We start from the raw sequence: 17,094 nt of genomic DNA, 5'->3' as shown, positions 1-17,094 counted from the left end.
GTTTGGGTATGACAATTAGATCCTCATTAGATTGTGTGTGTGTGTGTACACACGGACTGACGTCTGCGTTACGGTTGCAGGTGATGAAGATGGTGATGACGCTGACGGTGGTGGAGTCGGGCTGTGTCCACTATGTGAAGAGGCATGGGGCGGTGCTGGAGCCTGGCTGTGTGGTGGCTAGATTGGACCTGGATGATCCCAGCAACATCCAACCAGCAAGTCACCCATTCACCAACTTCTATACAACTCTGGCTGCTTCTGAAATGGCAACCTATCCTCTATATACTGCACTTGGCCTATATCGGGAACAGGGTGGCGTTTTGGGCGCAGCCTTTAATACAGCTATTATAGGAGGCAGCCTTTTTTAAGAAATATCATGTAATACGATCCAAATCACAAAATGATGCTATACGTCTAAAACATAGGTCATGTAAATCACACACTTTCAGTCAGTCAATCGCAGGGTGGCTTGGTGGTCAGGACAACATTTGAAGGCTGTTTTTATCTGAACCCTATCTTCCTGTGGGTCTCCTAGGTGGAGCTGAACACAGCCTCCTTCCCGGCCCAGCAGCCGCTGCCTATCGTGGGGGAGAAGCTCCACCAGGTCTTCCACATGGTCCTGGAGAACCTGGTCAAGGTCATGGCCGGCTACTGCCTCACCGAGCCCTACTTCAGCAACAAGGTGAGGGCCTCCACCCACTGCAGCTGTGCAGCGCGTACCAGTACAGTGGCTTACTGCTTTATTCCAGTTCGTCGTTATTAGCAGACGATCAGATCTCACAACGTCCCAAAGAAGTGCTTTAAGTTCTCCGGAACCACGTCCTTCTTGGATGATTTCTATAAAGACTTGTCTGGAACGCAGGCAATAGAATGGCATGCCTTGTGCACACTGTAGAATAGGGTGGTCGGTCAAGCTGTGGGACGGGGGTGTGATATTGGGGTGTGTGAATGCAGCATGTCGTCGTCCCCCCTCCTGCCTGCAGGTAAAGCAGTGGGTGGACACCCTGATGAAGACCCTGCGGGACCCCTCGCTGCCCCTGCTGGAGCTCCAGGAGTTGATGACCAGCGTGGCCAGCCGCATCCCGCCCAGCGTCGAGAAGGCCATCCGCAAGGTCATGGCTCAGTACGCCAGCAACATCACCTCGGTGCTCTGCCAGTTCCCCAGCCAGAGGGTGGGTGACTTAGCCTTAAGCTATAGCCAATGCTCAAAGTATCTGAAACTTTTCTACATGTGTGTATTTGAATCAGGGGTTGGAACCGGTTCAGGGAACAGAACCTGAAACTGGAAAATAACAATATATTTTTTTTAAGAACGGAAACAGAACCGGGAACAAGGTTCCTCCGTATTAGCCGCTAGTATATAGGAATCTAGTAGTAATTTAAATAATTACGGAATTCAGCGAAGTAATGTTTGGCCTACTGCTAATATCCTAAACGCATTATAATGCAAGTCATATCGTGATGCCCAGCGCTTCAAGCCAAGCCTCCTCCGTGCCTGTCTGTCTCTTTCGCTCTCTCCCCACCCTGCAGAATTTCAGTCGCATCTCACGCCCAGCACTTGTCTGTATGAGTCAAGCTTGTAAACAACTAGCTTTCCTGGTCTATAGAGCAGTTTTCTATCTCCACTGATTGGTGGAGTAATTTAATGCTCTAAATGTCAAAACTGTTGCTTTTTGTAGTTAAGGAAGAATATAAACGGGTACCCTTTTTCTTCTGGTTCAAACCGGTTCAGAACTTTATTATGCTGGTCAGAACAGTGGAACGAAACGATTGGAAAATAGGTTCGGTTCCAACCCCTGATTTGAACCCAGGTCTGCTCTACAGTACACTTGGTGAATTGGTTTCCCATCCATTTCAGATTGCCTGTATCTTGGACAGCCACGCAGCCACCCTTCAGAAGAAGGCCGACCGGGAAGTGTTCTTCATGAACACTCAGAGTATCGTCCAGCTGGTGCAGAGGTCGCACTTCTCTTATTTCATTACCTGAATCATCACTCCATGACATGTACGACTTCAGATAGGATGTTGGATTGTAATAGTGGGTGGATGAATTTGCCGCAGGTACCGCAGTGGAATCCGAGGATACATGAAGTCTGTGGTGCTGGATCTGCTAAAGTGTTACCTTCAGGTGGAGATGCAGTTCCAGCAAGGTGATTTTGGTGTTTCACTGTGGATCTAATCGAGACGATATCCTGCTGTTTATGACTTGTTTCATGTCGCGGTGATGCATTGTATGGCCACATTTATTTATTTTTCTCCCTTTTTGTGAACAGCTCACTACGACAAGTGTGTGATCAACCTGAGGGAGCAGTACAAGCCTGACATGACCCCTGTGCTGGAGAGCATCTTCTCTCACGCTCAGGTCTCCAAGAAGAATGTCCTGGTCACCATACTCATTGTAAGGCTTCTCTCTCTTCTCTTCTCTTCTCTTCTCTTCTCTTCTCTCTCACTCTCTCTCACTCTCTCTCACTCTCTCACTCACACCCACCACTTCGCATCCACTTGATGAAGAACAATGAAATGAAGCTTAAACATAAATTCAGTATAAAGGAAACTGCATTGCGCTAATGTTTTTGCTGTTTTGGAGGGGTCAACCTGCGAACTGTTTTTCTCATTGACTTTCACTGGATAATGACACCACACTCTTTTTAAAATAGTGTAATTTTCTTCAGTGTAAACACTGCAGTTTTCCTTCATCGGCAATTGATGGTGAGGGGGACATGTTTCAAGACTCACCAATGCTAATAGGGAGTGTGCTGTGTGTCCCTGGTGACGTTTAGGATCAGCTGTGTGGGCGGGACCCCACCCTAGCAGACGAGTTGATGGTCATCCTGAACGAGCTCACACAGCTCAACAAGATGGAGAACTCAAAGGTGGCACTGCGTGCCAGACAGGTACGTTTTCGCAACCGTTTGTACTGAATGATGTTTTCGCCCAGCGGAGTGTACCACTCGTCAACATTCTAAGACCCCCAGTCAGTCTGTTGTAAGATGGTAGATGTTATTCACTTCGATGGGCACTACATTTTGTAGTTTAGTAGCTTCAAAACAACATTCTGAATATTGATGGACACGTGTGTATTTTTCAGGTTTTGATCGCTTCCCATCTGCCCTCTTATGAACTGAGACACAACCAGGTGGAGTCCATCTTTCTGTCTGCCATCGACATGTATGGACACCAGTTCTGCCCAGAGAACCTGAAGGTGAGCGTCACGATTTTTCCAAAACAGCATTTTTTTTTTTTTGTACTTCCGTAAGATCCGAAGGATAATATTTCTTTACTCCTCGGGCAGAAACTCATCCTGTCTGAGACCTCCATCTTTGACGTCTTGCCCAATTTCTTCTACCACACTAACCGGGTGGTGTGCATGGCTGCCTTGGAGGTGAGCATAGTGAACAGCATATAAACCTGACATGGCTTCATCCTGATGTAGATTTGAGCTCAAAAAGGTTTTCCTACCGTGGCCCCCTACCTGTAGGTGTACGTGCGAAGGGGCTACATTGCTTACGAGCTGAACAGCCTCCAGCATCACCAGTTGCAGGATGGGACGTGTGCCGTAGACTTCCAGTTCATGTTGCCGTCGTCCCACCCCAACAGGTACCCAGCCACCAGTTCTCTACCAGAGTCACAAAGCAGCTCTACAACAAACGTAACCTACAATGTCCCAACTCTGGATTTGCCACTTCAATACACGGCTGCCATAGCTGCCAACTATCCCCGGTAAAATAAAATAAAAAGTCTGAGTAGAGATAGAAGGGACAGGGTAGGGTGGGCGCAATTTGAAATAGACAGGAAAGATGTTTAGTTTACAACCTAAAGTTACAACTGTGCCATTATGCTAACTGTGTCGTTAATGTAAAGCAAGTTGGTTATATATAGTTAGCTAATTTACTTTTCACCGCATAAGGATTTGAATCATTCTCAAGCAATGTGAATGGACATCTTTTTTTTGTACATTTGTTATTTGTTAGTGAATGAGCCAATCGTATTTTATTTTGGTCCGTCTTTATACCGTCTCTCTGCAGTCCAGTATTCCTCTGGTTCTCATTGATTTGCTCCTGTTTCCCATTTCTCCCCATCAACACGCAAAAGATTCACCCGAGTGATTCACTCGGCGCGCGCCAACACGTAGTCCACTCAACTCTACATGCTCAGCATCTCTGAGAACGTGTGGTTCAGTCCCTATACTGAGAGCACAAATAGGGCCTGTAAACCCTGGTCATGGTACAGTCTGTGTGCTGTTTCCTTTTGTGTAGAGCAGTAGATCATCTTTGTCCTCCCTGACACCCCCATAACCATCTCCCCTTTGGGACAAGCCCTTCAATGTAATTGTTTCTCCACTGCCATTTTGGGGCAAACCGCCAGGCAGAAGTATTAAACTATTGGGATGGACTCTCAAGATGCCAAAGCTCTAATTCCACAAACCAGGAAACTGACTTCCTTTTTTGTTTTAAAAAAATGTCACAAATTCAATTAGCTGACAGTCAGGCCCAATTGCAAATGATTGACTTTCGGCTTTCCCCTCTACTCTATCCTGTTTTGTTAATGTCAGGTTTTGTAATTGCAACTTGATAAATCACAATGGATCTCAATCACACCCAGTAGTTAAAATAAAATTACCCATTTGCTACTTTTAACATTTTAACTTTGGAATGGTTTTTCATGGTCCATTATTAATGTGCAAAGCTAGAGTATGCCGTAAAGTGAAACTAATAAGAATGCATTGTGGTCAAGGTTGATCATCCACTGCTTACATTCACCTGTCAATGATCTGATTTCAGAGGGAGCAGCCCTACTCTGAACAGGTAGAGTACAGCTCCTCCTTCCAGGCAGCCTGCCACACTGTGTCTAGCTCCGTCTGTGTATGTCTCCTAGCAATGCATGGCTGAATGCGCTGTTTTGCTCTTCCCCATCTTTATAAAAAAATAATTTAAAAAACATAAACCTCAGCCGAAGGACTCCTCCACCACCTCCTTCCTAATTTATACCCTTTTTTAAAAAAAATATTGCCTTTCTCAACTTTCATAGAGATAAGTACCTTTTTGAGAAGCATATGTACTTTGTCTGACCTACTGTTTGCAATGTGTGTTTTAAAACCTTTTTTTTTTGTGACAAGAAGCGCATTCTGTATTCTCCAGTTGCAGATTTGACCCTCTTAGGCCACTATAGTAATCTGCCCTGCCTCTTTCAATCAACCATAGTCAGTTATACACAATCAGTCAGTTAATTTCGAACGTATTATCAAACAAAACATGTCTAGTAAACATAGATGTTGCTGTCTGTTATGCTTTGTGGAAAGAGAACAGGTACAGTATGCTATACCATTGCTCCCAGTGCCCACCCCAACCCTACCCAGGTGTCACCAGTGTGTCGTCCCTTACCTCAGGTTGACGATGCCGGTGAACAGTGTGGGACAGTTTGAGATGAGGCGGCAGGGTAGCGAACTCTTCCTAGATGGGGCGTTCTCTCCCCCATGTCAGCGCATGGGAGCCATGGTGGCCTTCCAGTGTTTCGAAGACTTCAAAAGGTAAAAAACCCACAGAGAACAACTCTTGGATGTCTGGTTTGTCTGGATGTCTGGTAATATAAGCCTTGTCCTGACCTGAGGCGAGTTCAGCTTCTGTTTGCAGCGAACATGTTGCCATAATTTCAGTTGAACGATTTGAATGAACATTCCGAAATGTTACAGTGAAACATCAAACAGCAACTTTTTTTTGGATTACTGTGGCTTTCTAGCGACAATATTCAAACTGTAAACGACTTAACTATTCCTACTAAATATAGTAGAAAGTCCACATGGCCACTTGATTATTTTTAGTGGAAGTTTAGACCCGAAACAGACATTTACGTTCGCGGCACACAATCTTCTCAGACTGTTAGCTAACTTTAGCGAACAGTCGCGGTTAACACAAAACAAGTGGAATATTGGGTGTGTGTCTGTCTGCTGGGTTTGTGTGCAGGAACTTTGATGAGGTTATCTCCAGTTTTGCTGACCCACTCCTGGAGAGCCCGCTTTTCCCCGAGGCCTGCCCCAGCCTCTACGAGGAGGATAACTGCAAGGTTTGTGTGATGGGATCGTGTGATGGGATCGTGTTAGAGGCTTTATGGAATTGTTGCTTCTGGGGGTTGCTCTCAAGCCACAAGGGGTCTACTAAATGGACAGATATATTGGCGAGGAAAATACCTCATTAGAACAACAACAAAAATATAGGTGAAGGTGAAGGCTGACATTTCTCACTAAGCTGTGATTATTTCCCTGTGCGCTCCAGCAGAACATGAAGGAGAACCCCATCCACATCATCAATGTGTCCATCAAGTCGGCAGACACAGAGGATGACGATACCTTGGTCACAGCCTTCGCTGCCTTCGCCCAGTCTAAGGTCAGCAGCACGGTTCATCCCACCAAACTCTCTCAGTATAATTATGTTGGGGCTTTTTTCCTCATAGGGGTGAATCCTAGATTCTACTGACGTTGAATTTCAACTTAGTCTCCCGTTGACCTTAACACAGGATTAAGTGAATATTTGACTGAAGTGGAAGTTAGGATCCTTCTTCATTGTTATCCCGGGTGTCTCCTATGATTATACTTGATATGATGATTTCTTATTACAGAAGGTTTTACTCTTTGAGCACGGCATCCGAAGGATCACGTTTTTAGTCGCACAGAGGGTAAGATGTTTCTACGAGACCATTTTGAAATGGCCTCGTACGGCCATCCTGTTCTCGCAAGCTTCCATTCTGTTGCACGGAATCCGCGTAGCAAAACGGATTGTAAGCTCGCGAGATCGAGATGGTCGTACGAGGCTACATTTTGAAATATCCCTTTGCTGCTGTTGAATATGACTGTTAATAGTGCTCCGTCATCTCTTCTTATTAATCTGATTTTACTTACTATTAACTTAATTTTAATCTACTTTGGATTTACTATTAATATACTATTAACTTAATATTAACTTACTATTAAACTATGGCTAATAAAAGCAGGGTCGTTTCCATTAGTGCACAGCAAAGCGTTTTGCAACAGAAAACGAAAACGAGCATTTCTTATTGGACAACTTCAGGTAGTCCCTCCCTGTTTCCGTCAATTTTCTTCCTTTTGGTGCCTAATGAATACGACCAAGATGAATCTAATTTTCCTCTTTGATTTTTACCAGAGGGAATTTCCCAAGTTCTTCACTTTCAGAGCCAGAGATGGGGTAAAAAAACAACTTCTTTACAGTTTTTATTATTATTATTTTTTTTAACAGTAACTAGACATTTTTTATACATGAACAGCTTTAAAACACCACCCACTCTCTCTCCACCTGTGTGTGTCTCTCTCCCAGTTTCAGGAGGACCGTATCTACAGGAACCTGGAGCCTGCTCTGGCCTTCCAGCTGGAGCTGAACCGCATGCGTAACTTTGACCTGACGGCCGTGCCCTGTGCCAACAGCAAGATGCACCAGTACCTGGGTGCCGCTCGCGTGCAGGAGGGAGCTGAGGTCACAGACTACCGCTACTTCATCCGAGCCATCATGCGCCACTCTGACCTCATCACAAAGGTACGGGGTGGGGGGGGATAAACGCCACACGAGCGCAAGAGTGCAGGGGTGGAAGGAGGCCCCTTACAAAAACTCTCTTCTAAACAGGAGTTAAAAATACATGTATTGATTTTGCTCCCTTACATTGAAGATAAAGCATTTGTGTCTTGCTTGGAACATGACTTTTCTCTCAAAACGCTGGCACCCCTTTCTCTCTGTCCAGGAAGCGTCATTTGAGTACCTACAGAACGAGGGCGAGCGTCTTCTCCTGGAGGCCATGGATGAGCTGGAGGTGGCCTTCAGCAACACCAAATGGCGCACCGACTGCAACCACATCTTCCTCAACTTTGTCCCGACCGTCATCATGGACCCCTCCAAGGTCCGTGTGCCTGTGCTGTTGGCTCCTCCGAGACAAAGGATTTTGACAACAATCCCATTTTAGTAATAGTCCATCTTAAAGGGGGCTTATGTGGCTCCTGATCCAAAAAGGGTAACATAAATGGACAGAAATATTGCCCAGAAATGACCTCCTTGGACAGAAGGGGCACACCTGCCCATACACACGAGGGAAAGCATGTTTGCCTAACACAAAGGATTGTGGGGTTTCATGAGCTAGTTAAAGTGATCCGTGTTATATCATGATGTGTATATGAACTACAGTATGTGTTGCCACTCTTGTGTCCTGTAGATTGAGGAGTCGGTGCGCTCCATGGTGATGCGTTACGGCAGTAGGCTGTGGAAGCTCCGGGTGCTCCAGGCCGAGCTCAAGATCAACATCCGGCTGACGCCCACTGGGACCGCCATCCCCATCCGTCTGTTCCTCACCAACGAGTCCGGCTACTACTTGGACATCAGCTTGTATAAGGAGGTCACAGACCCCTCAACGGGACAGGTAGACCGATCAGGAAGAGCACTATAAACCGGCACGCAGGCTGGGATCAGTTCACTGGCACAGATTGGTGCACGATGCACAGCCAGAGAAAGTGTTGAATTCGCAGTGCAGCAGGGTCTACATTTTGCTAAACGCTTCACAGGGTATTCCTGAAGACTATATGGAGGCTTAACAAATCAGTTAGAAACACTTCTATTTCAGTTTCTCTATCCGTTCGATGCAATGATCTGCAACTGACAACGGACCTCCGTCTCCCCTCTGACCTCTAGATCATGTTCCAGTCGTACGGGGACAAGCAAGGCCCTCTGCATGGCATGCTCATCAACCATCCCTATGTCACCAAGGACCTGCTGCAGTCCAAACGCTTCCAGGCCCAGACTTTGGGCACCACCTACGTCTACGACTTCCCAGAGATGTTCCGACAGGTGGGGGTTCCTCTCTCTTTCTCTCTCCTTTTTGACACTTGACCCTTTTTAACTGCAGGTACTTAAACATTTTTAAAAATTAATCTGTTTTTTTAACCTTTTGTGTCTCATAGGCCCTCTTTAAGCTTTGGGGTCCGGGGGACAGCTACCCTAAAGACGTGCTGATGTGCACCGAGCTGGTGCTGGACCCGCATGACAGACTGGTGCAGATGAACCGCCTGCCTGGAGACAACGAGGTAGAGCACATAGCATGCTCACGTGGATTGGAACTACAACATATTCTAGTGTTACAGAGACGAGCAAGGCCATCTTTCTTTTAAAGCCCCTTATGTTGTCCCGAAACCCTCCTGGCAATCCCGAATACTCTACTTGGCTCTTTAACCCTCTCTCCCAGGTGGGGATGGTAGCCTTCCGGATGCGGATGAAGACTCCAGAGTATCCCGAGGGCCGCGACATCATCGTCATCTGCAACGACATCACCTACATGATTGGCTCGTTCGGGCCCCAGGAGGACCAGCTGTTCCTGCGGGCGTCGGAGATGGCCCGGGCCGAGGGCATTCCACGCATCTACATCTCAGCCAACAGCGGGGCGCGCATCGGCCTGGCCGAGGAGATACGACACATGTTCCAGGTTGCCTGGACCGACCCCCAGGACCCTTACAAGGTGACTTATCACCAGTCACTACATAACAGTAGATTCTACAGTGTACATAAGACCTTTACTTTACAAGGACTGTTCAGTTGAGCTCGCCTGCTACTGAGTTGTCTTCAGTGGCCTTGTAAAAAGGGTTTTGACTTGTAAGGGCATACCATGCAACAATGTACTTTATTTGGTAAATATTTTCTTAACTCTTCTTCAACTGCACTGTCGGTTAAGGGCTTGTAAGTATGCATTTCAGGTTAAAGTCTACACTTGTTGTATTCGGCGCATGTGACAAAGTTTGATTTGAAAGGTGGAAAAAACGCACTCTGGAAATGTTAATTAGACATGTTAATAGATTTGCAGCAGCAGAGGTCAGGGCAATGCAAATTAAATTACGTTTCTTAAGATTTTTATTTTTCTGACTTAATGTTATACCTTCTGTCTGTGTGACACTGGCAAAGCTGATTTGTTACCATGTGCTGGCGGCATGGTCTAATGTGTCGGGCAAACTGACTGGTGATCAGAAGAGTGGGTGTGATTGATTTTTCTCTGTGGGGCATAATGGCAAGGTGTAATCCTGATGACCTCTTATCAGACTCTACACTGTTTCTGTGTCTGCCCACTTTCTTGGAACTTATGACTGTTTGCTTGTCTCCACCTGTAGGGTTTCAAGTACCTGTACCTGACGCCCCAGGACTACACCCGCATCAGCTCCACCAACGCTGTCCACTGCCACCACGTGGAGGAGGGCGGAGAGTCCAGGTGGCACACGCACGCCCATCACCTGAGGGGTGTACTACAAAGCAGGATCAATTAGTTAGCCAGCTGACTTTGAAAAGCAACCAGAAATAACTATTGATTTGTTGGGACATTACTTTTTTTTTTAAATGCTCAAAAGACATATCTATACCCATTTTCAAGCTTATCTTCAAATATCACAATGTTATGGCAGGTCAGCCGGCTAACTCCTTGAACCTGTCTTGTAGTATACCCCTCTGGTGCTAGTCACCCTTATCAACTACACAGCTAACACACACAGTCTGGTATCTCAGAGGTTCGCTGACTCACTCTTTCCCCATCCTGTCGACTCGACTCCAGGTACATCATCACTGACATCATAGGGACCGAAGATGGTCTTGGGGTGGAGAACCTGAGAGGATCAGGCACCATTGCCGGGGAGTCTTCACAGGCCTATGACGAGATCATCACCATCAGCATGGTCAGGAGGACACACACACACACACACACCTCTTTGTCTGGTGTTAGATAAGCCACGAGGCATGCTATGCTTAACAACCTGGGTTATGTTGAAGCTATGGTACTGTATGTCCTGGGTACTGCAGGTGACGTGCCGTGCCATTGGGATCGGGGCTTATCTAGTGCGTCTGGGGCAGAGGGTCATCCAGGTGGAGAACTCCCACATCATCCTGACCGGGGCTGGAGCCCTCAACAAGGTACGTCTCTGTCCCGTCTGCTTGGATTCTTCATGCGTTTTAGAACTCTGAGACTTACATAAGAAGTATACACAGGCCCACTGTTAGGATAACTATGGGAGCTCGTATGTTCAAAATAATATATGAAAATATGTTTTTCTACTAAAATACCCCTCTAACCCTCATACTACCAACATATTTTATATAGATGGATTACCAACTGGGGTCATTTTGACAAGCAACAATCATAGCAAAATATTAACTTAATTATTATCAAGACCTCATTAGACATATAAATAATGTAATCAGTTTTTTTTAAATACCAAACTGTCTTATTTTAGCAAAATGTGTTAATTAGCATATTCTATTAAAAAAATATATATATATATTTATGTTAACCTTCATTAATGTGCATAGTTTTTCCCAAAGTACAAACCACATTAGTACTAAAAAGCTTCATTTGATTGTAGTATCATTTAGTTTTTCAGAATTTTGAAGTAAATATTCATTTTGACATGAGCTTAAAAAAAAAAACGACTGCATTTTAAAGGGGCGGTACACCAAAAATGGAAATATACATAATTGTATTTACAGTGTTTATTCCATTGATCATGAGACGATTACCATAAATATGGCTTTATTTTATGTATTTACTTACCCCAAAGCCATTAGCATCACTTCTAGTGAAACAATGGGAGTGGTAGGGCCTATGGCAGGAAGCTTATAATAGCATGCCCAAATCCTCAGTCACTTCAAACCAAACGTTATAGCAACCAAAACACCATAAAAAGTTGCACGTATGGAATATTGGAGGATATTATAGGAATTCTGGTATTTATAAAATATTTCCCGTAGATTCAAGATTAAAATAAAAATCATATTTATCAAATGACTACAGGCGGATTAGGTGTTTTTGGCCGGGGTTCAAAATTACCCCAAAGGTCTTCTAAAAATAAGTCCATATTGATACAGAAACACTAAACAATTATTTAGATTGGTTGATTGACAAAAGTCATGAAGAATTGAATAAATCACCTTTTGGGCTATGATCAAAAATATGACTCTTGTGTCAAAATGACCCCAGTCAGTTATATGACGGTTAAGGAGTCTCATATTTCATTAGTAGTGAAACCTATTTTAAATCGCTATAACTGCAATGTCCTATAATCCTCTGGATATGTGACGTGTTTCCACTGCCCTTGACAGTGAAGCTGTTGCCGTTACAGGTTCTGGGTCGAGAAGTGTACACCTCCAACAACCAGCTGGGAGGCGTCCAGATCATGCACAACAACGGAGTGACGCACACTACGGTGCCCGATGACTTTGAGGGCGTTTTCACTATCCTGCGCTGGCTCTCCTATATGCCGAAGGTACATTATGAAAAAGAGGAAGACCAGGTCTGACCCCATATTCATAAAGATTCTCAGAGAAGGAGCGCTGATCTAGGATCACATCCCCTCTGTCCATGTAATCATATTCATTATGATCTGATGGACAAAATGGATCCTAGATCAGCACTTTTAATCCTAGACGCCAATTTGGCAAGACAGCCCAAGCAGATCTCAGACCAGGCTGAAGATGTCCCTTAAGAGGTCAAACTCAGCCGACCAACCCCCAGATAGGAGTTGTCAACACGTTGTTCTACTCTTATTTCAGACCAAGCACTCTCCGGTGCCGGTGATCCCACCCAAGGACCCAGTGGAGAGGGAGATCGAGTTCACCCCCACCAAGGCTCCCTATGACCCCCGCTGGCTACTGGCCGGGAGGCCCCACCCCAGTGAGACACACTCTGCAGCATACATAACCCTCTTAACTCTGCCCAGATTCTATTTCTCCCAGCGCCTGAGTTGACAGACATGGCTATGTCACCCAGTGCAGTGTACTGAATATTAAATTATATCAAATCCAACTTTTTAAAGTGCATAAAAGTTTGCAATACACTACATTATTGCTGTCAGACTATTTTTGTTTGTGTTTAGCTGTAAAAGGAGCCTGGCAGAGTGGATTTTGTGACCATGGCTCATTCATGGAAGTGATGGGGTCTTGGGCCCAGACAGTAGTGGTGGGCAGAGCCAGGTGAGTGTACTGTATAGACACACACACACACACACATACATGCGCGCAATATAAATGATTACAGAAGACATATGGGTAACAATTTCTTAAAAGCCGCAGGTACAATGCAGTTTTAATACATTCATGCATTTTAAGACTAGTCATGAGCATGTTTGATCCCCGTTACGTCTTATACTCATCTCATAATGACCCTTACTAAATATCAATCATTTCGAGTCAGTTGATACATGGAGAGAGAGACATAGCATTTTAATGATTACATACAATTATGAAGGCTCATAGATGATTAGAACAGCTTGTTCAGCGTTATACCTGCAGGATATGGAATCACTGAGATGTAGCAGTTCCGAAGGCAGACTGCCAACTAATTTGTAACGCAACACCACAGGTTAGGAGGGATTCCCCTTGGCGTCATCGCTGTGGAAACACGCACCGTTGAGGTGGCTATCCCTGCCGATCCAGCAAACTTGGATTCTGAGGCCAGAGTGAGTGGCGTTGTGTCCTCCATTATATGTTGTGATTATGTATTGGACCTGCTTGGGCTGTATGCCAAGGCGACATGTTAGTCAACCATCATGAATTAAGTTTTGATGCCTTTGCTCATTTTCGAAAAGGGGACACGTGATCTGACAAGGTAATGCAGACTCATTCGACACCTGCAACAGAGTTTAACATCCCTCTGTGTGTGTCTCTCTCACTTTCACTCACACTCACTCACTCAGCTGGTGCAGCAGGCCGGCCAGGTGTGGTTCCCGGACTCTGCCTTCAAGACGGCCCAGGCCATCCGTGACTTCAACCGTGAGCGGCTGCCTCTGATGGTGTTCGCCAACTGGAGAGGCTTCTCCGGGGGAATGAAGGGTACTGACTGGCCAACCTGGGATCAAATACTATTCAAAATCATTTAAAATATTGTATCTGTGCTGGATTGAGCTTGCCTGTTGCAATGGGACTACTAGGACATCTCAAGTGCAAGTCTTGCTCACCTGGCACTCCAGCCAGACTAAAGCAAATGCTCAATGCATTTGAAAGATTTCAAATAGTATTTGAACCCTAGTCTGGTACCACTACAACACAGCGGGGGGGGTCTCGTTTTTCTTCTAAATCTCTAAACAATATTGTAAATATTGGTGTTACCACAACTACAAGTCCGTTTTTATTTCTCTCAGACATGTACGACCAGGTGCTGAAGTATGGGGCCTATATCGTGGACGGCCTGCGTGAGTTCCGCCAGCCTGTGTTGATCTACATCCCGCCGCACGCTGAGCTGAGGGGGGGATCCTGGGTGGTGATCGATCCCACCATCAACCTTCTGTGCATGGAGCTCTACGCAGACAGAGAGAGCAGGTGGGCCTTTTTTTTAAAAACATGGCAGGGCAGCTTTTCTCCAGAGTCAATGTGAATGAGCTGCTCTCTTACTCCTTTCCCTCTTCTACTCTCTCTCATCCCCCTTTCCCTGTTGTCTCATCTCCACCACTCTCCCCCTACCCTCTCCCTGTCAAGGGGTGGTGTGCTAGAGGCAGAGGGCACTGTGGAGATCAAGTATCGCAGGAAGGACCTGTTGAAAACCATGCGCCGGATCGACTCGGTCTACGCCGGTCTGGCTGAACAGCTTGGTAAACAGCCTGGTAAACTCTTACAACAGTACCTGTCGTTCCACGCATATATATGATAGGCATCGTGTTTTTTTTTTAGTTAGCATTGTTAAAATAAAATAAAAATCTAAACGTCATGAACAGTCAATCGTGTTTGTGAAGTTATGATATTTGAAGGAAACCAGATCAAAGTATGAACAGTGACTGTTGCCTCTACGTTGATAAAGTGTGATCATAAAGTTACTGGTCCCTTCCCCCATGTCAAACACTTGGATTCAGGAGGCGGGATTATTAAGGGGATAGGGTGACATTAACTCTCATTTTAATACACCGATGATAACATGATATTCTCTTGCCTAATTTAAATAAGTGCCACCTTGTAACCAAAATCGGAGAAGATGTGTTTGCAGAGTGGCATGGTTTATATAGCTAGATAGCTACTCTACTGGTGCCAAAATTCGAATGGGTGACTTTTACTTGTCCTTTTCTATCAAGGGTATCGGCAAATCTAATTTAAAGTTGACCCTATTCATATATGGCAAAGATACTTATATGTTTCCCCTTTTATCTGTGTCTGGCTAGTTACTGGCTAGCTATGTCTTCAGCCAACTTGGAACAGGGGGGGTCGTTCAAAACTCGGACGCAGTTGTAAAGTCAGCACATCTGTCTGTGATGCATCACAAGAGACATGCTAAACGGGAGATGTATACTTTTTTTCAAATGTCCTGGTAGTTAGCCATGAGAGAGAGTACTTTTCAGAATGACTGTTCGGTTTTTCCATGTCTAGAGTCCAGTGGTGTAAATTACTTACGTAAAAACTTAAAAGTACTTTTACTTATTTTCTTTTAGGTATCTGTACTTTACTATTCATATTTTTGACTTCTAATCCACCACAATCCTTTAGAAAATAATATACTTTTTACTCCGTACATTTTCCATGAAATCAATAGTACTTGTTACGTTTCGAATGCTTAGCAGGACAGGAAAATTGGCCAATTCCCACACTTATCAACAGAACATCCCTGGTCATAACTACTAACTCTGATCTGGCGGACTCATTAAACACACATCTTTCATTTGGACATTATGTCTGAGTGTTGGAGTGTGCCCTGGTTATTTGGACATTTTAAAAACAAGCAAATCGTGGCGGATGGTTTGCTTAACATAAGGAATGTGAAATGATTTACTTTTGATATATTTAAAACCATATTCTTTTAGACTTTTCCTCAAGTAGTATTTTACTGGGTGACTTTTACTTGTCATTTTCTATCAAGGTGTCTTTACTTTTACTGTGGGTACATTTTCCACCAGTGCTAGAGTCACAGGGGTTCGACAACCATTCAGAAAACAGCGGGATCATGTTCATTAGGCACCAAACGAAAGGAAACAGGGCAAGACTTGCTAATTTTCTGCTTTCCATTGCAAAATGTTTTTAAACATCTTTAATTCGGTGTCCTAATGAACAGGGACTGAAACGGGGAAAGTCATCCTGGACTTGGCCAATAAGAAATGCAAATGTTCCGCTTTTTATTGCAAGATGTTTTTAAACCTCTTTAATTCTGTGTCCTAATGAACAGGGAGGAGACATTGGTTAATAAATCCTTTTGACTGGCCAGGTACACCGGAGCTGACAGACAAACAGCGGAAGGACCTGGAAGCCAAGCTGAGGGCCAGAGAGGAGTTCCTGCTGCCCATCTACCACCAAGTGGCAGTGCAGTTTGTGGACCTCCACGACACCCCTGGTAGAATGCACGAGAAGGGTGCCATCACGGTAAAAAAAAATCCTCCCTTTTTTGTGTTTTACAACAACACTTTGTGTTATAATTGGGGTTAGAACCCCCAAAAATTCAAATAGTTTCTTTCTGAATGGAACCCACATTTAAATTAGCTGCCTAACCTTTTTTTAAAGTTAATAAATCCAATGTGGAATGTGATAACTATAGTAACCTTAACTACTATTGAAAAAGTGAATCCATTCTTTAATTAAAAAATCTCTCTCCCTAATTTCTGAATCACGTTTGTAATGTCGATAGACTACAGTAGCCTATGCTTCGGAGGGGAGGGGCAGGTAGCCACATCTGGCAGGCAGACAGTGGAATACATTTCTGAGTGACAGCGTGAGGGCTTTGCATAGGTGTTTTGTTGCATTTTTTTTGGTTACTGGAAAAAATGCCAGAACATAAAATAACTTTATTAACCGGTTGCCATTCTTTTAAAATGACAGTTCTGTTCCAGAACAGTGTAGATCACTTTCGTTCTGATTCTGTTCCTTGAAGGATTCCGATATTTTCCGGTTTTTGGTTCTGTTCCCTGAACTGGTTCCAACCCCCAGTTGTGATAGTCAATCAAACAATGGAAGGTGCCAGAACAAACCCTGGATAGCAAAATAAAGTTCAATGAGACCTCAATGGGCAGACAGGAGATGAATATGTGATGCCTGGGCCCATTCTCCACACCTGCCATGGGGCATTAGTGTCCCTCCCTCTATGGTCTATGTAACCTGGTGGTCACAT

The 17,094-nt window shown here is 44.7% G+C and overlaps 1 protein-coding gene across 9 annotated transcripts in view; it reads left to right on the top strand.

Moving 5' to 3' along the window:
- Window positions 1–17,094, top strand: part of acacb (acetyl-CoA carboxylase beta) — a 42,586-nt gene that overhangs the window by 24,068 nt on the left and 1,424 nt on the right. For 5 of the 9 annotated variants that reach the window (XM_024439384.2, XM_024439383.2, XM_024439391.2 and 2 more), the window contains 33 exons: window positions 81–215; window positions 536–682; window positions 984–1,172; window positions 1,859–1,959; window positions 2,062–2,150; window positions 2,274–2,398; window positions 2,781–2,894; window positions 3,089–3,202; window positions 3,293–3,382; window positions 3,479–3,597; window positions 4,782–4,805; window positions 5,387–5,527; window positions 5,961–6,060; window positions 6,273–6,380; window positions 6,613–6,669; window positions 7,155–7,196; window positions 7,326–7,541; window positions 7,744–7,899; window positions 8,209–8,412; window positions 8,682–8,837; window positions 8,951–9,073; window positions 9,232–9,501; window positions 10,145–10,242; window positions 10,579–10,699; window positions 10,824–10,934; window positions 12,140–12,283; window positions 12,570–12,690; window positions 12,893–12,989; window positions 13,378–13,474; window positions 13,712–13,847; window positions 14,156–14,333; window positions 14,490–14,614; window positions 16,198–16,352. In XM_024439384.2, the coding sequence (XP_024295152.1) occupies window positions 81–215; window positions 536–682; window positions 984–1,172; window positions 1,859–1,959; window positions 2,062–2,150; window positions 2,274–2,398; window positions 2,781–2,894; window positions 3,089–3,202; window positions 3,293–3,382; window positions 3,479–3,597; window positions 4,782–4,805; window positions 5,387–5,527; window positions 5,961–6,060; window positions 6,273–6,380; window positions 6,613–6,669; window positions 7,155–7,196; window positions 7,326–7,541; window positions 7,744–7,899; window positions 8,209–8,412; window positions 8,682–8,837; window positions 8,951–9,073; window positions 9,232–9,501; window positions 10,145–10,242; window positions 10,579–10,699; window positions 10,824–10,934; window positions 12,140–12,283; window positions 12,570–12,690; window positions 12,893–12,989; window positions 13,378–13,474; window positions 13,712–13,847; window positions 14,156–14,333; window positions 14,490–14,614; window positions 16,198–16,352 (4,203 nt within the window). Of the gene's footprint in view, window positions 1–80; window positions 216–535; window positions 683–983; window positions 1,173–1,858; window positions 1,960–2,061; window positions 2,151–2,273; window positions 2,399–2,780; window positions 2,895–3,088; window positions 3,203–3,292; window positions 3,383–3,478; window positions 3,598–4,781; window positions 4,806–5,386; window positions 5,528–5,960; window positions 6,061–6,272; window positions 6,381–6,612; window positions 6,670–7,154; window positions 7,197–7,325; window positions 7,542–7,743; window positions 7,900–8,208; window positions 8,413–8,681; window positions 8,838–8,950; window positions 9,074–9,231; window positions 9,502–10,144; window positions 10,243–10,578; window positions 10,700–10,823; window positions 10,935–12,139; window positions 12,284–12,569; window positions 12,691–12,892; window positions 12,990–13,377; window positions 13,475–13,711; window positions 13,848–14,155; window positions 14,334–14,489; window positions 14,615–16,197; window positions 16,353–16,857; window positions 17,093–17,094 lie in introns of those variants that run through there. The other 4 variants (XM_042330662.1, XM_024439385.2, XM_024439387.2 and 1 more) reach the window with 4 other exon arrangements.

The sequence above is a fragment of the Oncorhynchus tshawytscha genome, linkage group LG12 (assembly GCF_018296145.1).
Source record: "Oncorhynchus tshawytscha isolate Ot180627B linkage group LG12, Otsh_v2.0, whole genome shotgun sequence".
NCBI classification, from domain to species: Eukaryota; Metazoa; Chordata; class Actinopteri; order Salmoniformes; family Salmonidae; genus Oncorhynchus; species Oncorhynchus tshawytscha.
The sequence above is the reverse complement of the archived record's forward strand: the minus strand, read 5'-3'. Positions and strand labels throughout refer to the sequence as shown.